This window comes from Barbatula barbatula, assembly GCF_947034865.1.
Source record: "Barbatula barbatula genome assembly, chromosome: 20".
NCBI lineage: Eukaryota > Metazoa > Chordata > Actinopteri > Cypriniformes > Nemacheilidae > Barbatula > Barbatula barbatula.
Window position 1 is genome coordinate 15,539,899 of NC_136783.1, and position 25,001 is coordinate 15,564,899.

At 38.7% G+C, this 25,001-nt stretch overlaps 4 protein-coding genes across 4 annotated transcripts; 2 read left to right on the forward strand and 2 right to left on the reverse strand.

Moving 5' to 3' along the window:
• Nucleotides 1–3,053: 3,053 nt before the first annotated feature.
• Nucleotides 3,054–11,772, reverse strand: dhrs3b (dehydrogenase/reductase (SDR family) member 3b). The gene is made up of 6 exons (XM_079483551.1): nt 11,114–11,772; nt 5,926–6,069; nt 5,533–5,652; nt 4,619–4,857; nt 4,237–4,362; nt 3,054–4,117 (listed from the first exon to the last, which is right to left on the reverse strand). Exons 1-6 carry the CDS (start codon nt 11,306–11,308, stop codon nt 4,033–4,035), a joined length of 909 nt encoding a protein of 302 aa, XP_079339677.1. The 5' UTR covers nt 11,309–11,772; the 3' UTR covers nt 3,054–4,032.
• A 2,437-nt stretch (nt 11,773–14,209) lies between these two features.
• Nucleotides 14,210–16,487, forward strand: aadacl4 (arylacetamide deacetylase-like 4). Its single transcript, XM_079483552.1, has 4 exons — nt 14,210–14,453; nt 14,935–15,160; nt 15,251–15,314; nt 15,406–16,487. The coding sequence occupies exons 1-4, from the start codon at nt 14,277–14,279 to the stop codon at nt 16,187–16,189; spliced, it is 1,251 nt and encodes a 416-aa protein (XP_079339678.1). The 5' UTR covers nt 14,210–14,276; the 3' UTR covers nt 16,190–16,487.
• A 60-nt stretch (nt 16,488–16,547) lies between these two features.
• cfap107 (cilia and flagella associated protein 107) lies at nt 16,548–19,221 on the forward strand (the record flags this gene model as incomplete). Its single annotated transcript, XM_079483553.1, has 4 exons — nt 16,548–16,917; nt 17,740–17,850; nt 18,436–18,610; nt 18,962–19,221. The coding sequence occupies exons 1-4, from the start codon at nt 16,816–16,818 to the stop codon at nt 19,219–19,221; spliced, it is 648 nt and encodes a 215-aa protein (XP_079339679.1). The 5' UTR covers nt 16,548–16,815.
• Nucleotides 19,222–20,715: 1,494 nt separating this feature from the next.
• Nucleotides 20,716–24,189, reverse strand: klhdc7a (kelch domain containing 7A). The gene has a single exon (XM_079483969.1). The coding sequence runs from the start codon at nt 24,129–24,131 to the stop codon at nt 21,609–21,611; it is 2,523 nt and encodes an 840-aa protein (XP_079340095.1). The 5' UTR covers nt 24,132–24,189; the 3' UTR covers nt 20,716–21,608.
• Nucleotides 24,190–25,001: the final 812 nt, after the last annotated feature.

The window sequence follows — 25,001 nt, forward strand, 5'->3', positions numbered from 1 at the left end:
TAGGTCGTAAATAATGTGTCTGAAATTATCCATCTGGGAGCAGTGCTTTCAGTGGAGGCCTCTAATGTGCTGCCTGGTGGCTTTTGTGAAGCGTACATCACCAAATTATAAACTGTGTTTAACCCATGCACCCTATTTCCTATGGCTTGTATTTGGGATTTATGTTTCCAAGCATAGTGCGTCATTCTCTCTCTCTCTCTCTCTCTCTCTCTCTCTCTCTCTCTCTCTCGCTCTCTCTGGATTAAAACATCCGCCAAATGTACTATTTTACACACAATCGGGCACACCATTGAAAGATATCCAGGTAAAAAAGTGCATGCATGCTGAGATCAATATAAAGGCTTTGTTTCTGTATCCACTCTAATCTCAATATCAGAGGTGTAGGCTCTCGCAGTTAGATGAAAGCAGACAGCACAACCATCAAGGCAAGGTGATCTGGCACTGCTGCACAGCCCTTATGTAATTTCCCGTCCGGCTGTGTTCACGGCTCTGTTGTTGTTCCTGCTTTGATCTGTCACAATGATAACAGTGTTCCAAAAGCCATCGCTAATGATAAAGATATAGCTGGAGTGGAAGTTCGGAACAGCTCACAGGAAAGATTCAGTGTTGATAAGAGTGATGCTTCTCTGTGCACCTCAACTGTAGAGGAAGCATTGACATTGTGTAACCAGGTGTATCGTCTAATCTGGGTACCATAAAAAAAATTCTTACCACATAGTCTGATATACTTTTGAATTATTTGGCATGAGAATTAAAATATTTATAAGTAAAATAATTTTCGTTTTTAAAATGTGTAAATTATATGGTTTTGTAGTTTTGTTTCTACTTAGTGAATTTTCTAAAAAAGCACATTGAAAAAACATTTGCTATTGCAAAACCAAATTACGGAAACTTGGCTACAGCATTGCAGAGAACTTAATGTTAGTACTCTCACTATCCATGACCTTTAACCTCTTGCCTCAGTTGACCATAATTCTCAACAGACAGGGCAACTGAGGCATAGAGTTCAGCGTCTTGCTGGGGGTCAGCAGAGTCTCATTTAGTCAGATCAGCTATTGCGTGATTGATGAACACTATGTGAAACTACCAACAGAGCTGATCAAGAGTGGAACGTTACAAAATCATGTCTGAATTCGTCATGAGTAGTATGCGAGAAATACCTGGATGGTCTACTGCTTCCACCGAGATTTGTGATCTCTTCACAGCTTCACAAAATCGCTCAAAACATACCTGTTCCGCATTTATTTGACTAACCAATAACTGTCTGTCTTGTTTCTTGTTCATTCTCTCCCTTGCTTACTTCAGCTTTAATCCTCCTAGTAGGATGGCCTTGTAAACTAACAGCACTGTTTAGTGTGCTGACAAAAGGTTTATATGCTCTCTTTTATCCAAAGCGACTTACTTTGCATTGTTCTATACATTTGTTTCTGTTCCAATCCCCTGTAATCGAACCATGGTGTTGCTAGCGCCATGTTCTAACCACTGAGAAGACTAGTCTAAGCAGTTTATTTAACCCGCCCCTGAACTCAACTGAACATCTTTAAGCTAAACACTCATCACCCAAACCCATCAATGACCTGTACACATGAATACATACCTTCAAGTCCAAAAATGTTGTAACAAAGATGAAAACAAAACTCTTTAAAATGGTTTAACAATAATATATTTTTCTGATGGAATTACTGAAACATAATTATGAGAAGGGGTGTCCCAAATATCCATTTAGTGTTTATATATAAACGTATACTGTATATGCATATTTCTAGGTCATTTACTTTAAATATTCTCATAATTCTGTTCAAGTTTAAATGCATAAAGTGATTATGTATTGCCCACTTTGAACAATTGAGAATGTCCTTTATGCATTTACTGTATGTTTTTACAGATGTTATTTAATGTATTTCAACCGTGACATGGTCCTTTTAGAGTGTAGCACTTTCAGTATAACTGTGCTTTTTGTATTTCCTTACATAAGCCTTCTTGATCCATGAGCCAGGAAATATGAATTCAAAGAAACTACGGGATTACAGACTAATATGGAAAACAGATTTGGCAGAATGAAATACCGCCTTCATAAATGCATAACCCCAGACCTGTCACATTGAGCAGATCAGATTCATCACAAATCATGTGAAACCGCTGTGCATTCAATCATAGCTATTCAGAATCTGACTGTGATGGTTGATGTGGCTTCTCTGTGGGAGATGTACATATGAAGGGTAATTAATAATACGCAATGTGTTTTGTAAAGAACGTCTTGTCTGTGTTTGGGAATAATAAATATTACTCTGTGAGGAAAAAAGTCATTGTCTTTTTCTTGTTTTGCTTTTCTGCTGCACATGTGTCCAGCACAAAGGCAATGCGATCAAAGTCTGAACACTGAGTATTCATTGCAAACACTGTCTAATGTTTTCTAGCAAGTGAATATGAAATGTATGAGATGTCTATTCTTTTGCATCTGATTTACGCTGCGATCCAATTTATGTTATGCTTGACTAACCCCGCTCCGAACCTGCCCAATGGGGTCTGAATTTCCCATTCCTTTCGCATATGTAGCCTACAGCTTCCCGATTTCATGACCCGCTGTCGACATCTCACAGTACTTCAAATGGACCACTACGGAACAATGAAAATCAGTTCTCGCAAGAGACTCTTATTTCCTTTAACTGATCACATTCTTATTTTCTTTCATGTCTGCAGTGCAGTTTCAACCCAAATACGTGTAAGTAAGATAGTTGGGACTGTAATGGGAAAATGCTTGTGGTTCATTGTGTTTTCAATTCTTCTGTGGTTAATCTGACAACAGAGGTCAGGCTCATCCCACAGTTTTCATTGTTCAGACTTGCACAGAGGGTTGAACTTTGTTTTCACACGAAACTATTTTAAGTAATACTTTATATTTGCATCAGCAAAAATTATGTTCAAAACCAAATTCATTTGTGTAAAGTGATTAACTTTTACAACTTTTAAAATGCAGGACAGGACATCAAGTATTGATTGGATTGTGAAAACTGGAGTTTTAGCAGATTAATAAACAGAATTTTCTAGTTATTAAATAATCTCTCATCTCATGTTTATTCTCTAGTTAACTGAATATTAAATGCACCATGCTTTTACCAACATGCATTTTGCAAGGCACGTGTTTACATTTCTTACATAATGCAACAGCAGTGGTGGAATAAATTTGTGGTTAAACATTTCCAGCTTGCTATAAAACACCCCACTGTGATTTCCTTTTACTGGTCTTCCTGGAACTTTGTTCTCAGACCAAAGTCTAAACTTTTGAAAGCACAGTTAAAATCAAGCCAAATCTCAGTCACAAACTAAAAGAACTCTGCAGTAACTTGAGCTCTGCTTTGAAAATAAACCAAATCAAATACTCAAACTCAAATATTTGTTGTATCTTCTCAAAAGAAACCAGACAAAGAAAAATGACATAAAGCAGAGTTGACATTTTATTTTTACTCTTGAATGTTTCTGACAAGAGAAAAAAGGGCCAGACTACGTGCTCGAGAACCGGGTCAGATCGGAGTTGTGTTGCTGAGTTTAAAACACAACGGAGAAATTTGCAGAGCTCAGCATTAAAAAGCATGTTGACGGTGGTCCTGTCAAGATGTCTGCTGTAGGCTTATCTGCCTATAGATTAACTTTGTGGGCCTGTAAATCGATAATTTTACAATACCTATAATAGGCGTTAAAACAGCTTTTTATTCAGATGCTGAATTTACATTGACAATTTTTTAAATGTGAAATATTAAAATGCTAAGTACACACACAGAACAGAGGTCAGTTGAGGAATGTTCGTCCTGTGTTTGAGGTCAAAGGTAACCTGCAAATGTTCTTGAAATGAGGCATCCAGTTCTCTAATGCGTCAAAGTATTCTTTTTACTGTTCTCGCTTTTACTCGTTGCCTCTGGAAGACTCCATGAGAACGTCCTCATTTTCTTCAGAACGCCATTGTTGTTGTTCAACTATAAAACAGTTTGTTTGAAAACGTAACACGTGGAACTCCTGTGGCATTTCTAGATCCTCTCATGTCCGTCCCTTGAAAGTATTCATGCAGGTATAGCTTCCTGAGAACTTATGGATTTCTTCAAGGGCACACTGTGGCAGGATACTGTTTCATGGGTAAGACAAAACGATAAATGGAATGAGTAAGCAATTCAAAAAGACACTTGAAATAAGTTAAATCAATGTCAAATTTAATTTCATAAAAAGTATTCATTTAGACAATACCTTTTGAGTATTACAAGCAAATTCATCGTCCATGGAAGATAAACAAAGGCTGTATTGGTCCTGACAGCATCCACGGTTCTCTGGGCCACCACCTCTGGCTTTAAAGGAGGGAATAGTTTGGGAAACCTGTGGAGAAGACATGGGTACATTTAATATAAATTTAACATTTTGTACAAAAAGGTTATTTTGACCAAGTGCCTTGGAGTAATATGGGACCATGGTATAAATGTTTGACAGATGACAAATATACTACATTTTATTTTTTTAAAGATACTTAAACATCCGCACAGATGAGTGGTTCACAGTTTGACCCGGTATGTGCATCAGGTACAATTTGATTTCCTGTTGAAATATATGATAATATTCAGAAAAAACAGCTTACCTGACTTTCATGCCCTGAAACATTTCAGTGTTGGTGTGGAATGGAAGGACAGTGGTGCAGCCCACCCCAGGACAGTCCAGCAAACCCAGTGTGAGGCTTTCCATGAAGGCCAGTGAGGATGATTTTGAGGTGCAGTAGTCTATAGCACCAGGGATGGGCGACAGAGACAGGATCGAGTTGAGACACACAACATGGCCGTTTTGCAGTTCCAGCATACGAGGTAGGAATGCTTTTGTGGTCTGTGGACAAAAAGAAATGTGGTCACACTTCAGTATAGGGGGCAATTCTCGCTATTAACAAACCAATAACTACAACCTTTTCCCCAATAAACTCTTAATTTGTTGCTAATTAATAGTTATTAAGGTAGTTGTTAGGTTTAGGTATTGGGTAGGATTAGGGATGTAGAATATGGTCATGCAGAAAATGTGCTTTATAAGTACTAATAAACAGCAAATATGCCAATAATAGACATGCTGCGAACAACTAGTTTATAGTGAGAATTTCCCCCTATACTGAAGTGTTACCAAGAATTTTAATACTTAATATAAGACAATACCTTAACTATACTCATAATGTGACATACTGTAGCCTCAAAGAGTTTTATGGCTGTCATAATAAAAGTATATTTAATTATGTTTTAATTATTATTTATAATGATAATAATATTATTAATTTTGAATCATTTTGATTATACAATAAGTAATATTGCCATCATTTTCTTTAAATTGCATTATACCTGAAAGTCAGAATACAGAAGGCACGATGATGGAAATTACACATAGATTGATGGTCTGCTAAAAGATTCCCATAAGCCTCCTGGCCTTAGATAAGCCTACCTGGAGTGACCAGATCAGTTCAGGTTTTTTTAGAGAAGACTTAATGTTATGCAACCGAACACCCCGACCAAAACTTACCCAAAACTGTCCCAGTGTGTTGATATGCTGTGTCTTTAAAAGCGCATCATCATCACTGTCGAGCAAACTCTTCCCATGCACCACTGCAGCATTATTCACTAAAATGGTAACATCTCCCACCTGCCAAGAGAAAAAAAACCACCTGTGAGATACTTTATTGTTTCGGTTTTAGAGCCATCTTATACTGCCATACTGCTGAGTCTTGTCTAACCCAGACATTTCAAGTGAATTGTAACCTTTGTCCAGGCAATGTGGGTGAAAGAGGTTTAAAAGAAATCCACCACAGGCATTTTTAGACGTCAATAGAGCAAAATCTTCACCCTAGAGACTACATGGCATTTAAGAATTTATTTTATTGTAATCGTCGTAATGAAATCCCTAGGGCGTGCATACCTTTTCTCTCACAACCTTGGCTTGCTTGTAAACTTCTTCTCTGTTGGCCACATCGCAAACAAAGTAATGGCACTCTGTTCCCATAATGGTGATCTCCCCGCATGCTTCCTTCAGGCATTTTTCCGTTCTGCCCCACAGGATTAGCTGATAGAAGATAGGGAACAAAGGTCAAAGGAGAGATCATTTAGAAAACTGACAAGAAATATCAAATTGTATAAGCCACAATATGTTCAGCCACATTGACAGTAAATCATCAATCTAAAATAAGAATTTGTAGTTGCTGAATAAAATAGAAATGTGCACTTTGCCATAAAATATGACGTGCAATAGGAATCACCTGATAATAGAGGAATTGCTTTTTTAATTTAAAACAGTTTCTTTATTAAAAACGATGATCAACACAATACATTTGGTTTAAATGTGTGCATTGACACTTCAAATCTGTGCAAGACTTCAAGCTCGATAAAGAGCATCTCGTGTGCTGCAGTGAAAGCACAGACGATGGTAAATGTTAATATTTTTTTATCTGTATTTTGAATCACAACATTTCTTTTTTTTCCCAATCAATTATTCAAGTTAAAATAACATTCGAACTCACCATATAAAAAATATTCAAAATGAATTCAACATTTTCATTTAAAATTTGCCCATTTTTAAATGAGTAATGGGAACTTATGTTTTTGTAAAAAAAATTGTTTATTTATAATATTTCATGCCAATGTCAACTTATTGACACAAAAAGCATGAGTCAGAATCTGCCCTCATATTTCAGAATGTCCTTTTTCAAATTAAAAACACATTTACTTGGCACTGTCTAACAGTATTTTGATATTTATTTATTTATTTTATCTTGAATGAAACCTCACTCCACAGTTCTAGTGGTCTTTGCCTTCTTCTTACATTTATAGGAAATATATACCACTCCGACATGAAACTTCTGAGTTAGGCATGCAGAAACAGAAAAGTCCTTTTCATTGAAGTAAACAGTGGGACCATTTTTCTTTGGCAACAATTAGTTTGGAGAGGGATTAAGCTGAGACAGGGAACATGGGGGGCAGTGATTGGTCAATTAGATTTGTCAGTCTGAGGGGTCAAAGAAAGGTAATGAAATCAAGGGTGCTGCCGGAGATTACACCGGCTGCTGGGCATATGTGTCCAGCCATTCCCTGTTTCAACACCCTAATAATAGAGTGATGTTTTATAATGATACAATAGTTGTTTACACACTTAGATAAAGAAGCTAATGTGAGGCAGACAGTATTAGTTCTGCCCTCCATAGAAATTCTAATTTATTTCAGGAAAAATATTGCTGCAGCTATGGTCATAGCGATAATAACACAAAACCAGACCATGGATCAACCCTTTAAGGTTTTGTGTCACACAGTTCTGCTGGATCTTAGTGTAATAGCAAATATTGCCTGCAAATTACTAAAATATACAATAACCGCATAAAAACATACCTCCCATAACCCCTCTCATAACTCTTACGTCACTGGCATGAAAGCAAATTGTACTAAAACATACAGATAAGATTGTAACCTTGTAAAATAGTTTCCAATTCCTGTGAGATTGTGTTGTGTAATTTAAACTAAAATTAATTCTGTTTATTATTACTTAATGTTAACAACATAGTTAACTAATGTTTACAAACGGAAACTTACAGAAAAGTTTTTTTAAGCAGTCTGATACACTCCTAAAGCTAAGAAACCCAATGTTTGCAGTCCTAATAGAGCTAAAGTAATCCCTATCAGTATTGTTTGCCAATGGACTGGGATTTTTCACTGCAGGTGGTTTCACTCTTTGGCATAATGGACCACTATTTGATAAACCTGGTCTTGTGTTTTTGTATGGAGCCGTTCTGTATGCATAGTGGGTAATTACCGAGATGGTCTTGATTCAATTTATAATAGGATTTCACAACAATCTTGATATTCTTGTTGGAGAACAAGAGCTCACAAGGTGGTCTCCCATACAATCCTGTTATGAGCTTCATTCGCACACATTAGCAAGTCTTATCACTGAAGTCTTTCGAGAAGAACTAGTTGTGTGTGCAGCATTAGCATATAATATGCTAATATAAGAAGAAAACAAACTATCCTTAATCCTGTTCTATGAGGACAAACATTGTAATTTTTCATCCTTAATCACACAAATCAGTACTCTGCGTATGAAGCAGACGAAGCTCACTCAACTTACATTGGTCCGTAGTGCACACTGCACACATCGGACATGTGTACTATTTGATCAAGGAGTTTTGATGACATTTCCAGTGGTTTAGGGTGGATTTCTATGTCAGGTATCATTTATGGAATCTGATTTAATGTATTACAAATGTTTCCAAATAATCAGACAAACATGTGATATTTCTTAACACTGGTTTGCAGTTCAGTTCACAAAGCAATGTCTAGCTAATTAAATATTAGAGACATACAGTCCTGGCCTAAAGTGATGTCCAACTTTGGAAATTGGATGCTTGAGATGTTGTTCAATTATATTTTTAAAGAAGTATTAAACACATTGTTATCAAGTAGATTGTTTTGACTGTAAAATAAAGCTAAGCATTGGGAAGGATTTCTGGAGGCTTGTAGAGTTAAGACCCAGGAAATATATAATCTAATATACCTAAGAGAGAAGATCAATAAATATTCACAATGAACAACATTTTTGTCAACAAATGCATCATTTTTCTTCAGCGTTTAGTTTTTCTATGCTTGTTTGATCTACTAAGCAAATCTTCATGTTTGCTTTATTGTCAAACAATTTAGTTTCTTCGAATTTGTATCATTAATGTCATAATTTTAAGATAATAACCTGAGGGGGCATTAAAAGCTAATATCGGTGAAGTATGCCACGCAGACATCACTTTTGGTAACTGCTGTATATACCGTGGAAACCTTGAAATATTAAAGAAATCTTGGATCTAACATATGTAAGACCAGAACTAAACCCCGCTTGCTCCTTAAGTAATCCAGTTTGCTCTCTATATGGAATGAGTATGCATGTGTATGGAGGGGTGGAGTGGGGGGCACAGGGAGTTCAGGAGGCAGTCGCCTACCGCTGTATAATTAGTGTGGAGACAGAAGGGTCAGCCACAGGGCACTGCCCAGCTGGGAGTTGTATATTCCCTGCCACCCCTCCCCAGCCTATACACATACAGAAAGCAATTTACATAGGGCTCACTTCCTTCACACTTCCTTAAGCCATCAGCCACGAGAGGCCATGGTACCACATGGATGTAACGGATAGGGGTGTTTTACGGAAATATTTGTAATCTAAAAAAATCAGTAATGTGGTGACTCTTAAAATGCCTCTTGGAGGTCATTAAAACTGCAGTTGCATTTTGCAGTAAGACAGCTAGACCACGACTCAGAGACACGGGTGGTCTAGTTAACTCAGAGTCTGTTTTCTGAGAGTGCATTTATGATTCATCACCTCTTTAGCATTCCTTAAGAATGGGCTAACCGTGAATACAGCCACTGCAGGTGTTGGTTCTAAAGCCTCGACACCTTGAGAATGGCAAGCAACAGGGTGTTGACAAGTACAGTGGCTTCCTTTGACATACTGCTGCAAAGCTCTAAAAAGTGCTGCTCCTTTCAAAGACCTTTGCCCTGTGATGTAAAATGCAAGTTTCGGGGAGCTGACGTTCCTTGGTTGTTAGCAGCGTGACGCTTGCTCTAAAACTTTTATAGCGGCTTTCATTTAGCCTCATACACACTAGCTTCTCTGAAGGGAAAATGTGTTTAGATCAAAGTAAACCCTGGTGTAACACAATTTAACATCGAGGCCCCTGTCACTGTGGTTACAGAAGTTATTAAGCTCTGTTTATTACAGTTGAGCCATTGGGTCTATTTATAATGTAATGTCTTGGGTGGGTGAGGCAGCTGAGATATTTCTTCCCAGCTCTTGACTGTCAGCACACAGTCTTATTTCATTAAATTGTATTGAGTATTGAGACAGAAACATTACACCCTTGCCAAAATGAGAGATGCAATTTGGCCATTAACACTCTGCATATGGATCATAATCGGAATAAAATAATACAGAAAAGGTCAGACTTGCTAACAGGTTTGAAAGCCAGTATTTTGTAAGCACTTAGCCAAGGTCAAAGCTGTGGGCACTAATAACTTCTTGGATCAATGGCACTAGCCTCTCTAAAGTCAACCTAGTTTCACAACACTGTAATAATCTGAAAATAAACCAGGAATATGACATAAGAAATGTCAAAGGCTGAAAGAAAGTTATCCCCCCTAAAACAACGATTCTCTAGGTGACCCAGTTTGTTTTACAAGTTGAACCAAACATTGGGTTTAAGGTCTGCATTTTGATTGGTCGGTTGACCACTGAGGTCATGACCTTTGGGTTGTCTAATCAGACCTATGCACTGTTAAAACAATGGTTTGATGAACAGGACATGCAGTGTCTCTAGGGAGAAGAGTAGCCAATACAGAGTAATGCTTTGGAAAACAAAACAAAATGAACCGTTACATAGTGGCCCTTTGAAACGGTATTAATTCATTTATGACATGCTTAACAAGGTTTGGAATTACAATGATGATCACAGTCTCCAAATGAATGAATGAGCGAACGAACGAATGAACTGGCTAAAGTTAATGTTGCTACAATAACATTTTGTAACTTTGGTTAGCCACTAAAAGTCATGAAAAATAAATAAATAAATACGTGTCCCATGTAAACTTACAATGGCTTCATAAAGCGTTGGTAAAACGATGTTTTTTTTTGGGGGGGGACTCAGGACACCCTTACAACAGGTTTAACTCAACCATATTTGGTAAAACCATAGTAACCACCAATTTACTATATCCCCACAATAATAGTTTTTGGTATTTGTAGGAAGCATATGGTAGTCTAATAGAAATGGTTTCCAATCTGCCAAAATTACATGATTGTTATACTTTTACTAAAACCGTGGTTGATTTTTCTAAGGGCTGATGTAAGTGCACAACGAAAGTTTTTTTTAAAGAAAAGATCATGAATAAAGGTCCATACGTTTTGTAACTCGCAGCATTAACATCCTTTTATTTTTTTGAATGTGTTGACAGCTAAACTGTTGTGACATATGAGACCAAGCTATTTTAACTCTCTGCGAACAATATTTATAGAAAGTTGCAAGCAAACATAATACAAGGCAAAATGCAAAAAGAGCTCAAATAATAACACGACTCGATACCTTTTTAACTCCACGCTTGGCAAACTCCTTAGCAAGGTGACGACCGATGCCCCGTCCGCCACCAGTGATAAGAACCACATCTCCGGTCAGATCTCTTCGCCTGCTCGGTAAGAACCAGCTCACGCTCGCCTTGACAATATAGTAGACTATCTGAATAGGTAAGATCAGTACGCAGCCCAGCGCTTTCAGATCCATTTCAGTCTCAGTAAGCGCTTATCTCACTGAAGTCTTGCTCCGAGCGATTACCTTTACTTCTATTTATAGGAGAGGATAAGGCGAATACCCTTATTGTAAAACACGGACGAACGCTCAACGCCGCGAAATACATGTAGCGCAATCCAACGCAGTTTACGTGCGCCTCGGCATTTTGCGTACCTTTATTCCACAGGAGTCAACACAACTCCTCATCCACGGGGTGACAAGTGTGCGCTTGCTTTAACACTACAGACGCGGGTCCTTTCGCGACTGACAGCGACCTGGATCCAACAATGACGATGCCTGATCGGGGTTTTAAAGAGACCATTTATCTTGATTGACAGCTGGAGGCCCGAAAGAAGTATTGCTTTATCAAACGTTGTCGTGAGGGTTTGTTTATGACGGCATAAGTCCCCTCCCCCAGAACCGGTGCCACGAGCTATCGACTTGCATTCAACCTGTGGTGGTTTGCGCAGCGCGCGTTCTGCAGTTAGGATGGTTTCTAGGGTTGCATGACATTCTAGTTAGTATTTTAAGATTCGTGGAATCTGTTTGCTTCATTCTTCCGTGACTAAATTTGGCATACGCTTGTCAGCGAACACAAGTTTGAACATAAAGAAGTTTGACAGAAAAATGTTGACGAGCCACGTTTTGAAATAATCAGGCGTACACACAGATTACAGAATCAATGAAAACGGCAGCATTCATAATCCCGTCGTTTAATCAGTTTTCGTTTTGCTTTGCACTTCTTGAACATTTTTACTTCTTTTCTGGTTCAATACTGTTGCGTCAGACTCATATCTGAATTTTAAAAAAATGTGATGTATAAATCCTGAATGTAGCAAGGTTTTAACTTTTTCCAGACCTGTGAAGGTCCCCAAAATATTACAGATGCATAGACATTTCTGTATTATATATATTTCTTATATTCATATTCCCGGAGCTAGATATTGCTTTTTATAAATGGACAAAATATAGTCTACAGTACAATTCGTATCTAGTAATCATAAAACAATGAAAAGGTCCATTAGGCCATATGGTTAAAAAAGTAGGGACCCTGATCTTTTTACTTTTTCGTGTTCTCTAAAATGTTTTCCAGTTCACTTCTAAGTTTAAGATTTATTGGTCTCATAACCACACCATATTGTGAAATATAGTGAAAATAAAAATTAAATGTACTGTTCACCCAAAAGTAAAAACTCTTTCATCATTTAGTTACTTGCTCTCGAATTGTTCCCAATCTGTATAAATGTATATGTTTTGAAAACACAGAGAAAGATGTTTGGAAGAATGCTTGTAACTTAAAAGTTCTTGGCCACCATTGACTATAGTAAGAAAAAATACAATGCCCGTCAAAAGTGCCCAAGAACTGTTTGCTTTCCTACATTCTTCAGAACGTCTTTTTTGTGTTTAACAAAACAAAGAAATGTATTAAGCAAAATTTCCTAGTCAATGGTGGCCAGAAGTGTTTGGTTATAAGTGTTCTTCCAAATGTCTTTCTCTGTTTTCATCACAACAAATACTTTTATACAGATTTAAATCAACTTTAGGGTGGTGAAGACATAATTAAAATGTTTGGGTCCTCTGTTCCTTTAAGAATTGTAATCTAAGAAGGAAGAATATATATGTCGTTTTAAACCAATTTGTGAGCAGGTGTGATGTGTTCCTCTAAATGTTACACTTGTGTGTCTCTTGTTGCTGTTTTCAGTTTACAGTCCTCAAACTCAGATCAGAAATTCTTTCAGAATCTAGAGCACCCCCAGAACACAGAGACATTTTAAAATGGGCTTTAAACTCACACAGTAAATCCAGGAGCCGTTTAGGAGATTCCAGACTGTGATTTTTGGCCTGGCCTCTGCCTCTAATGCTGAAAAGCTGAAGGCAGGGCTGCTCTGACCAGGCCGAGTCAAAATGCAGCCCCACAATGATGGCTTTGTGCTTTGCCGTGCCTCTTAGTAATGGCCCAGCGACTCTCACAGAAGGCTAATGCTTGTCTGGTGGTGGAAAACCATGTTTCACTAAAATCTGGTTGTTTATGAATCTGTTGATCATAAAACCTAGAAACACAGATCCTAACTTTCTGTTTTATTTGATAGAACCTCATCGTTCATATTTATTCTTATGCGAGCTTTGATCTATCCTCTATTTTGTGATTCATCATGTCTTTGGTCTGTTAGTGTGTCACTGCCATCTACAGATCAGAACTGGAAATTCCCTAAAAAGGGTAATGTCAAATCTACCACAAACATTGCTTATGCGAAATTAGTTTTATCATTAATGTACATCCGCGTTTGCATAGTAATTGTATTAAAGGTCAACAAGTCAGCGTGTATGAATATGCAGTGTGTTGCCTGTTCTTAAGCCATGCCCCCATTAATTATCAACAAGTAAACATTCAGCCTAGCATATTTTCAGGTGTGTTGTTTACATTTCTAATTGGCTGCTGTGTTATCGGTCAACTAGTGAGGTCGTTTTGATAAGTAACAAGTCAGGGTTGCCAGGTGTGTGTGGAAAATACCCTGACATATACAACACTTTAAAGTGTGTAGTACAAAAAAGGTTTGTTGTGCATTTTCAAGTTTACTTAAACTTGTTGTAAAACTTAAAAATGCACAAGAAACCTTTTTTGTACTTTGAGCCTGTTGTGCAGGCTTTAGGGGCTTGCTTAGAAAATATTGTAGTTGCAGTTGTTTTACTTCATATTATGTATTATACTACTTTTACTTGTACTTGGCTTATTTTCTTCATGCACATGATTCCTCTGTAAATTCTGGGTATTTTAATTCCTGTTGGATGGGCAAAGAAATCATGTAATATGTAACACCATCCTAAACATTATTAAACATTAACAAAAAAAGTAAATACCCACTTGGCAACCCTGCCCCAACTGACCTTCTCTCTGCAGTATAACTAGGGAGAAGTGTATGTTGAACATTTTATTTTGCGTGTGCAACACATTGAAGCAGCCATGTACATTGGAACTGCAATTCTGATCATTGGATTTGCGGCTCTTATTGCCGCTGTTTGTTTGTTGTTAGTTGGCCTGCTGTACTTTCAGCTGATGAATTCAGATATTCCTCCTGGAGTTGCAAGTCCTGCAAAACTGCATGTGGTTAATTTCGTGTTTGTAGGAGTTGCAGTTGTGGTAAGTGTTCACGGTTTTTCTGTTGCATTTGCTGGTGGTCAGTGCAATCTTATTAGTTTCGTGTGAACTTAAAAAAACAATTAACATACAGGCATTAGTCTCTGGTGGTAATGAAAATACTGGCTGTGCTCTCTGAAAATTTTTAAGTAAAAAGAGTTATCTGTGAAAAATTTACAATAGTATATTCTGTTTTTTATTCTAATTTTTAAGTACAAAGCATTCATCAATTTTAAATAAAATTCCCATCTAAGTTATTTAATACCTCTTCTTGTGATTGGGAATCTTATCCTGTAACCACAGGCTCACTACTCTCTCAAGGGCATGATGAAGAGATAATAGCCACTTTGCCTATCTTAAAATACAGTATAAGCATGTAATTCAAATGGCTAAACAGTTGCCCTTACCGAGTGGCCTTTAAATGACACGAGAGTATTATGCAGAGCATTGTCAACATGTCCCTTTTGCATTTAACCCACTTTAGGGCAGAATTCTGGAGCGACTGGGGCTATGCGATCAAATGAATTTCTCAAGATGGTTTAGAGCTCATATCTTTGCTAACAAAAGGCCGGTTCCCCCTGGGCTTTGTATTAAGGACATGACCTTCAATGGAGTTCCAGTGAGAGTGTATGAGCCCACAGCAACCTCAGGGGAGAAAAAGAGGGGCTTGGTCTTATTTCATGGAGGAGGATGGGTATTTGGCAGCATTGGTAAAATATGCACGCACAGACATGGTATAAAATATCCTATACTCTAAATGATGCTACTTTGGTAATGTAAAAATGTTTGTTCTTCCACAGATGATTATGATGTGGTGTGTCGATACATTTCAATGGAAAGCGACACTGTAGTTGTGTCTGTCGAGTATGTTTGCTTTTGGCACACTTTTAAAAACTCAGAGTGTCAAAGTTAATTACCTATTTAACATTAACTTTCTTGCTGTCCCTTCTTTCAGTTACAGACTGGCACCTGAGCACAGGTACCCTGCCCACCTCGATGACTGTGAGGTTGCGACTCGCCATTTCCTGTCAATAGCGGCAGCTGATTTCGGGGTGGACCCACGCAGGGTGGCAGTTGGTGGGGACAGCGCAGGGGCGAACCTGGCAGCCGCGCTTTGCCAGAGGCTGGCAAAGACACAAGATTGTAATTTGCCATCTCCCTGTGCCCAGGTTCTAATCTACCCAGCACTGCAGATGGCAGATTTCAACCTTCCCTCATACCAGCAGAACCACTCCGTGCCCATATTGTTCAAAGGCCGAATGGTATTCTTTTTCTTGCAGTACTTAAACGGGGATATGTCAGTGGGCCAGGATCTTTTGGATGGAACGCATGTTCCTGCCGAGCTTAAACTTCACTATAAGAAATGGCTGGATCCGGCTAATCTTCCACCTCAGTTAAGGAAAGGAGTAAAAGGTCAACAGGTTGTCTCAGGCCATAATGGTGAAGTTTATCATATAATCAAACAAGGCCTTGATCCAGAGATCTCTCCTTTACTAGCCGAGGATGATGTTCTTCGCATGTCGCCGCCCACCTTCGTCCTGACCTGTGAGTTTGATGTGCTCAGGGACGATGGCATTCTGTTCCAAAAGCGATTGAAGGATTTGGGAGTGGATGTCACATGGAAGCATATATCTGATGGCTTCCATGGAATCATGAGCTTCTTCGATATTGGCTGGCTGTCGTTTCAATCCTCTCAAAAGGTCATGGACAGCATTGTAAGCTACATAAAGACATTGTGAAGTTACAATACGATCTTTGTGTGGACCTTGTAATTAGCAGAAGATAAAAGAAATAGAAAATCATACTTCATATCAGTTGTTTTGCAAGAATCGCGTCGGCAATACTGTATTCTGTGACTACCTTGAAAGAGGTCAAATTAGATTCTGTTTCTTTCAAATGAGAAATAATTTCGAATGTAATTGCTGTAGGTGTTGCATTAAAGTGGTTTTATATGTAAAAACAATGCGTAATTTGTCCATTGAATCATGAATGATATTCTTGATTGTGACACGTACTTAAAATTCCTCCCACATTCTATATTCCTTGTATACCCTCATTTGTATGAGACTGCAGTGTCTCCTTTGGCGCTACAAGTGCGGCTAATTATCATCATTCAGCTTTAGTCAGTATTTGCATGGTACGTCTAAGGGAATCGGAAACTACTTTTGCTGCAGCTGCTCCCATGGTGCCAACACAAGTGTTTGGTGTATCCATGGCAACAAAACTCTTACCTTTCTCCTTCTTTGATGATGATCGGTGCTCGTGACCTACATGATATGCGAGTGTCTAACCATACTGGAGGTTTTCAGACCAAGAGCTACAGAACTTTAAGTGGTGCTCTTGATGTAACTGTATATGGTATGCAATGGAAAAGCTTTATGATAAATGGACCCAACCCGGTTGGAGAGTAGAGCAAAAGTATGGGAAGAAAGTACTCATTGGTAATTGGGTGGAGCAGATATTACAAGTAGGTATTGTTTTATTGAAAGATAACCTCTTAACATCAGTATTATTTAAAATACAATGTTAACCTCTTGAGCTCTTTAAAATGTTTAAAAATAAGCATTTTTTCATCAAAACGTTTCTTAATACAAATTTGTAAACTAACAAACTCCAGATTATTTCCCTTAATGGACAAGAAACCATGATGTCCATTCCAATGGACGCAGGGTCTGAAGGGGTTAAAATTCTGAATAATCCCTTACTTGATTGAATTTACTTGAAATTCTATGTGTTTTTTACTTAGTGATCAACAATGATATTACAGCTTTTATTAATGTAGATTTATAATGCAGGTTAAAAAACAATTCTTAGTTCGTAATGTCAGAAGTTAACACAAGACTTAAAAGCTTTCCAGTATGCAATGTTTAAAGCCTTTAAATTGATGCAGTTACCCAGACCGTGCTCAGATCTATGCAAAAGCGATTAGTGCTGCTGATCGGCTTGGTCAGCACAGACTGGAGGCAGACAAATGGGACTGATGCTGCAGTTGCCTAGTCAGGGAGAGACCAAAGAGCTATGGAAGAAAAGCGGTCGATAAAGAAGTGTGAGATGACTTGACTGGTTCTGCCGTTCTCATCTGGGTGCATGTATGATGGTTTGACCTATATTGACCTGCAATTTATGTTTCAAACAAACATGGCGATGAGGTAAAAGGTACAGATTGCAGCTTTTCCATGTGAAGATTGGGTTCAAGGGTCCACTTGGGGGACAGAAAATATCATTAGATCAGTAAAAGTAAATAAATCTTCGTAAGGAAATAAAATGTGTGTGTGTCTTTCTTTGGCAGTTCACACGTGAATGCAAGACAGCAAACAGTACCCACAGGCTGGACTTCACGCCTAACTTGATGCACAGGCCTGATGTTGTTGTGAGGAGAAACGCTTTTCGCAGATCAGAGGTTTGAGACAAATCTATCACAATGTAAGACCTAAGACCATGTAAGGAAAGCCAATGAAAAGCCATGCACTGAGCGTGTTTACATGTACAGCTCAGTGCTGCTAACGGCTACGTGTTCGTTTTAACATGAAAGAAATCGTAATTTGCTCTGCTTTTGACGAAAACATAAACACAGTGATGTTTATTTCAAAACACACATGCTCTAACGGTACTTCAATGTCATGTGCTGTCTTTGACACGAGTATCGGGAAACAAGGCTTTGTTACATGCTACTCAAGTATCTGGAAATGCATCATTGTACCAGCATCAGATGTATACATCTTGGCATTTTATATGATGTGACAAGCATTATATATGTTATTACTGCTTTACACATGGACAGTTAACACATTTTGTATACACAAATGAGTGTTTTTTATTCTTCATGTGAAATAAAGAGTTTGACATTAGCTTTCTGATACCTTTTCATTTGAATGATGATCTTTTGTGCACACTTTTTATATTTAATACACTTTAGTGCTATGTAAATATCAGTTTAGTCCACATCTAACAAAATGAATATTTATGAGTTTATTCCATGCTTCAGGGTATTCCCACAAGGCTTCTGCTCTCTCATCATGGTGTTCCCGCCTCCGACTACCTGGTGTCACTGTATGATGAGTCTTATGGACGACAGACCTCATCCACTCTGCCAACTCTGCGCTCTTGGTACTCTGACAAACTGGCCTGGGTCCCAGAGAGGTCAGATCACCCCGTCCGAGGTATTAAGAATTATTTTCACTCCAGATGGTTGTCTGTGGATTTTAATAAAGTCCAGTCCAGTTTTTTAAATAATGTTGGAGAAGATCCCTATAAAGCATTGTGAATATCACTTTGGTTATCTTTATATTATTGTCTGTTGAAGCACAGACGAGAGTGTTTTAATCATCAGTGGGTGATGTAATATGAGCTAATTAATCTTTTCTTTGAATGTGCATAGAGACAACTATATCTAAAACTATACAATATGTAACAACATAGCAACATGGTTTAAACCATCGATTAAAGTGAAGTAACATATTTGTGCATTTTCCTGTTTTCTTTTGTGCTTCTCTTCTGCTCCTGTCAAACAGGCCCTCCTACAAACTTTGGTCTGGTAGAAACAACATTGCGAGCTCAGAAGGAAGACCAGCGGGCAGTTGTGCCCACACTGAGCATGTATAAGGCTTCATACCCTTTGCACCCCATCAGTGCCTTCTGTCACTCTCGCCACATTGTCGCATCCAAGCGCTTCTCCGGGAGTCAGCTCCCTGCCAACCATAACAATGAGAACCTGGCACAGAGTCTCAGACCCTGCAGGCAGATCTCCAGTAATCTAGCCAGGCCACTTTGACCCTTGCACATGATCTCGCCACCTTCAGTAGTAACACACAAAACATATTTAATCAGGGAGCAAATATTGAGTCTTTTTATAACATAGTGTGATGAAATAAAAATAAAACAAGAGCAAGAATGCTTTTTTTTTGCATTTCATTGAAACTGATATTTTAAACATTTAAGTCAAAGATGTCTTGCTTAGTAAACTATTGGTTTAGTGACAGCACTTGAGCTTACGTCAAGTTTAATGAGAATCCAATCACAACACGTGGTGTTTCACAATGCATAATTGTTTAAAAAAATTGTGTGTTTTATTTAAAGTACCTAAAGCCAATACTTTTCTTGTTTAATTTGATTTGCAATTCTTAAATTGTTCTGATTCCTTTAACATGTGTTTATGTGTTTATATTTGAATCCCAGAGTTTTTATATCCAAAATTGTGTGACTTTTAAACTGTATTAATTGTACTGCATTAACAATCATGGTTTAAAGGAACAGTTCACCCAGAAATGATCTTCATTTACTCGTTTCCAAGTCATTATGGTCAATGGCCAAGAACTGTTTGTTTACAAGCATTGTTCTAAACATCTTTCTCTGTGCTCAGCAGAACAAAGACATTTACAAATTCAAATTTGGATCAACTCGAGGTCAGTAGTAATGATGACAAAATTTGTATTTTGGGTCAACCGTCCCTTTAACTTTGAATGTACAAGAGCTTTACATTTTTTTATCATGTTAGTGTCTCTTTTCTTCTGCCTTCAAATGCAATGTGTGAGACACTATGGCATGCTCACCAATTCCTCAAAAAATTACCTGCAAAATTTAGTTTTCACACAGGTCTGAAGCTTCACAAGAAAAGCATTGCAGGTACAGTAGAATCAACAGTTTGGGTTGACCGCAGTGTAAATGCACATCAGGGACAGCCGAGTCATTGACATGCTCTAAGGGGACTTTCCTAGCTCCCATCCCATTAAGTGTTTAATTATGCTGAATCAAAGTGTTTAATTACTAGGAATCGGATGCATTCATTTGACATTCTGCCATCTGTGTTCACACTTTTCCTGCTGTGTAGGTTTCGCTTGCGAATCCCAGAACTCTGCTAGTCTTTGCAACATTCCGACTGTGTCAATGTGTCTTTCTGCATTTATGTCAACGAGGTTTTGTGTGGCTTTTATTTTTGCACTTAGCTCATTGGGATTCTGTCGGTGTGTGATATTTGCCCCACTTGATGGTGCTAGAGTTACACTTAGAGTAGTCAAGGCACATTTCTTTGAAACACTTTATGTGTTCATTCTTTGATCATGCATGCATATGCATTTGTTTCTGATTGCATTGTATATTTTCATTAACATAAATTGATTAGATGATTGCTTTTTCTTAAACAACATAATTGCATTTGGAATTAATTAAGGTCCTGGTCACACAAACGCCTCTTTGCTGCAACCACACATTTGTCAGAACTCATTACTTATTGAAAACCTAACACAAGAACCAAGACTCAGTTATAATAGATGAAGAGAATTTTATTCCCAGTCTTTCAGAAGATTGAGACAGAGATGAAGAGGCAAATCATTTGTTTCTTTTCTCATCCATTAAGTCATTAGTTTGCGCTATAATGTTTAATGTCATACACACAGAAAGAGAGAGAGAGAGAGAGAGATCATAAACTCTTCCTCTGCGTTCCCCAAAGTGCTTCTGTTATGTAAAAACGCATGGAAAGTTCCATTAGTAAGGACAGTGTTGACTTAAAGATGCTTTTATAAATCAGAGATGATTCATGGATGAAACCATTGATCGAAAAAATAAATCCTATTCTCATGACAAGATAGCATGATTTGTGAAAATGGCAGGAAAATACAATACAAAAGATTAAGATTACATTCTCTGAACTAGCAAGTTCAATCACATACAATGCAAAGAAATATAACTTAAAATATGCAAAGAATATGCTATGAATATAATTAGCTAGCTTACATAAATTGTTGGAATGGCAACCATTCATGTTGTTTATGATGTCTGCACCGCTTTTGCGGCACGCTTTATTCCACATACAGTATTGATTGTTTAACATTTTCCACGTGGCGTTTCAAAGCAATATATTGAGTAAAACATTTTAAGCACTTGCACAAAACATTTACAAGATTTAAAGGTTGATTTAAACCTCAGAACGGAGGCAGGGCCCAAACAAACAAATGGCTTCCACTGAGACTGCAGATTTATTTATCGGTAAGTGCTGTGTAATTGTGATATAGCTGTAGAACAAATGGATGTAATAGCCTTGATATTTCATCTCATTTGCCACCAATTAAGCAGCACATTCCACAAACATGCACTTTATATGATCCCGACAATAACAAAACTAAGTGTTTGTCTCTTACCAGGCTGCCTATTTCTTGACCTTGGTTAAACCCGAGTTTGTGGCGTGGTACTGTCGGGCAGCACTAGGACCAAGGGAAACAAAATGCCTCTTACTGGGTTGAGCACTTTCAAATCCTTTGCCACAAAGCTTGGAGATACCTCATCTGCAAGGAACCTCAAGGTGAATTGTCGGCTTACACAGTAGATAATGTTGTCTATGGTCACACACTGAAAGGCGGTGCAGTGGGGGATACGTATTGAAGAACATTCATACCATATCCGGGCCATTGCATGGTAGCGATACACACTGATTCCAAGAGCACTGATGTCGAAGCGGTACAGAAAGTTTCTCACTGCCACCATTTCTGCAGTCCGGTCTTTACTGCCCACAATCATGCTTTCTCGCCACATGTTGGTCTTAGGATTGTATCTCAGGAGAGTGTATCTCAGTGTACCTCCTGCCACAAACAGTTCACCGTTGCAAGCCGTGGCTTGGTGAGCTACAGCGAAAGTCTCATTAGGAAGGGGTGCAACAAAGGTCCATCTGTTAGTCCTGGGGTCGTAGCGCTCAACTGATGAGAGGCATTCTCCTCCAATGGCGTAAAGATGGCCCTGCAGTGCGACAAGTTTGCAGTGCGGCCTTGCCTCGTTCATGGGGCTTATTTCACTCCAAATTGAAGTCACTGGATTGTAACAGTACACCTTCTTCGAAGGACGGTTTAGGCCTTGGAATCCCACAGTGATGAACAGGTAGTTATCCAGGGTACACATGGCACAACCTTTAGATAGGACTTCCTGGGGAATGTGGCAGTGAAGGTGCCACATGTCCTTAAAGTCATCATAGCAATAGATTCCACAAGATGTCTTAACTGATTCTGACACTGAAACCGTTGATTGACGTCTCCAGTCTGAGTCCATATCTGCAACCACCAACCACTTCCTTCCTGTCATGCGCTGTGTTTGGATGTGATCACGCTCCCCTGCTTTCAGCCTGCCGAAGAGAGCTGGGTCTCTGAGGACCTGAAGGTAATTATCAGACATGACCCGGAGTGCAGCCTGCTGAAGGGCGGCGTGACCGTGTTTTTTTGCAAGCACTAATGCCTCCATACAGTTGCCTAAATCCAGTTTCCCTGCTAAGCTCTCAAGTTCTGCATTCCCTATGTTTTCTGGAAGGTGTAGAAATTTTGCCCCAGCAACAGTTTCTACTTGAGGTTCCGCAGGTGAATCTATGTTTGCAATATCAGAGTCTTGTGACCTTACATGACTGTCGTTTAATTGTACAGGAGAATACCTGCGATTTATGTGTGTGGAGACTGGCATTGGAAGCTCGGAGTCAGCAGCGGTAAGGTAGCTGTCTTGACGGATGACTACATGCCTGCTGGATCTGGCACATTCTGGTTTGAAGACAGGAGGAGGCTCATTTGTAAATTTTGGAGTAATTTCAAGATTTTTAATAATGAAACGTGAAGGTTGTGGACTTGGAGTTCGAGAACGTTCCTTGAATTTGGGTAAATCCAGCGATTGGGATTTAAACAAATTGCTCTTTTCAGTTTGACCATAGACCGGACTGAAAGACCTGGACTGAACAGGGCTTATATCTGAGATAAAATGAGAGGAGGATTCTATGTAGTAATTGTAGATCTTTCCTTGGACTCCTGTTGTGTTACCTGGCCCATCCAAGATTAGATCAGCATTCTCCACTTTGATTTCTGCCTTTGATTTAAAACTGGAGAACATGCCCTCATGACCAAGGTCTTGCCTCAGTTCCCTGCCAACACCCGTACCACCATCCAGCTTCTTTAACATGCATGGGGATCGCCGGCCATTTGGACTTTCTGGACCTTTTTCAATTCCATCAGGAGTTGGTATGGTCAACTTGAGTTTGCCATTATTTACCTTATGATTTGTTTGATCCACTGTTGTACACACATCCTCTATTTTGTTGCTGCCTCCGGCATCTTTCTCTTTTGGAAAACTCTCCAAGTTCATTGTTTCCAGTTGGCTTCTTTCAACTTCACCATTGGCATTTTTAAAGCATTCCTGTACAGGCGTCTCTGATGAAATTTTCTCCTTGGCACAAATGTCCAAATCCACAGTTTCAGTCTGGGCTTTTTTAACTTTGCCATTTGTAAGTTGTTCTTTTGAAGGCTCCACTGAGGACCTTTTCTCCTTTGCACAACCGCCCAACTCCGTAGATTCAGGTTGGACTTTTTCAAATGCACTGTTTGCCTTTTTAGGGCTTTCTTGTAAAGGTATCTCTGAAGACTGTTTTTCCTTGGACTCATCCTTTGCCGCTTCACTTTGTGGTTCTTGATCATTATCGCGTGCGTTGTATCCTCCCTCGGTTACCTGTCCACCCCTTTGTCCTCTTCGTCTGTTTCGTGCCCTGGTGTGGTAGAATCTGAAAACCAAGGTGATGAGTAGCATGGTAGCTACAGACACTGTCAGTTTGCCCAGGAGCTGCATGTCAACATGTACTCCGAGAAGATATGCTATTGGCATTTCTGTCATGGAATCCGAGGTTTCGTGCTGGACATTGGATTTTACTAGGAACGTATTTCCAGCCATTATAGCTTGTAGTCAGTAGCTGAGAGAAGCAACGAACTATCAGCTGTCTTTCCTCACACAGAGTGACTCAGAACCTGATACGTGATCATTTGCATCTTGTGTTCTCTGAAGGGTGGGGACCAGTGTCATTCCACCTGGTGCAGGTGACTGCTGTGACAACACACCACACACAGCTTGATGTTTTTTTTAGCTCTAATTTGTATGCCTAATGAAATAACAATTTATTGGCAATGGATGATGTAAAATATAAAACTTTTATTTTAGTGTACTGGCTTGTTAACATTGTTAGGGATTGAGATAACACTGTTCCAAAGCAGAGAAAGGAAAACCACAAAAAAATAACACATGCAAATGACATTGTGGAAGGAGTGATGACTGGATGCATATGTCCGGTTATGTTGATGTAAGTGGTGATTTGTCGATAAGGCTATAAAGATGGATAACATACCCTGGCTGTTGTAAATATAATCATGAGAATGGATAACACAATTTACTTAAAAGGTGGAGTTGGCTAACACACAAATTAAAGTCGTAAGGCTGCATGACCAGGATGCTGCTGTTTGCACAGTAAATGCTGTGGATAAACATTATTTCCGATGAACACAGGAAAACAGTGTCATTTATAAGAAAGGTTTTCAGAGTGGATATGAGGTAGCTTTGCATTCACCAAATTCAGTATTTGCATATTGCTTAAAAAGCTCAGTTTGTATTATGTAAGCTCTCGTAACCTGTAATACCATAATGCAACAACAGTAGTGGTTGGCTTCAAATACATATTGCCAGAAAATGAACCCAATAACCAAAAATTTAAGACCTTCCCAAAAGCTGTCCTGTATGGACAGACGTTTTGCAATGTGACACCTGCAAGAA

What these genes read in the sequence shown, in the direction of transcription:
- aadacl4 (XM_079483552.1), top strand. Translation starts at nt 14,277, where the DNA reads ATGTACATTGGAACTGCAATTCTGATCATTGGATTTGCGGCTCTTATT. An exon ending in TTGTAGGAGTTGCAGTTGTG is followed by an intron (nt 14,454 to 14,934) that starts GTAAGTGTTCAC and finishes AACCCACTTTAG; the next exon opens with GGCAGAATTCTGGAGCGACT. An exon ending in ACTGTAGTTGTGTCTGTCGA is followed by an intron (nt 15,315 to 15,405) that starts GTATGTTTGCTT and finishes CCCTTCTTTCAG; the next exon opens with TTACAGACTGGCACCTGAGC.
- dhrs3b (XM_079483551.1), bottom strand. Translation starts at nt 11,308, where the DNA reads ATGGATCTGAAAGCGCTGGGCTGCGTACTGATCTTACCTATTCAGATA. An exon ending in CCAAGCGTGGAGTTAAAAAG is followed by an intron (nt 6,070 to 11,113) that starts GTATCGAGTCGT and finishes ATCTTCTATCAG; the next exon opens with CTAATCCTGTGGGGCAGAAC. An exon ending in CCAAGGTTGTGAGAGAAAAG is followed by an intron (nt 5,653 to 5,925) that starts GTATGCACGCCC and finishes TTCTCTTGGCAG; the next exon opens with GTGGGAGATGTTACCATTTT.
- klhdc7a (XM_079483969.1), bottom strand. Translation starts at nt 24,131, where the DNA reads ATGGCTGGAAATACGTTCCTAGTAAAATCCAATGTCCAGCACGAAACC.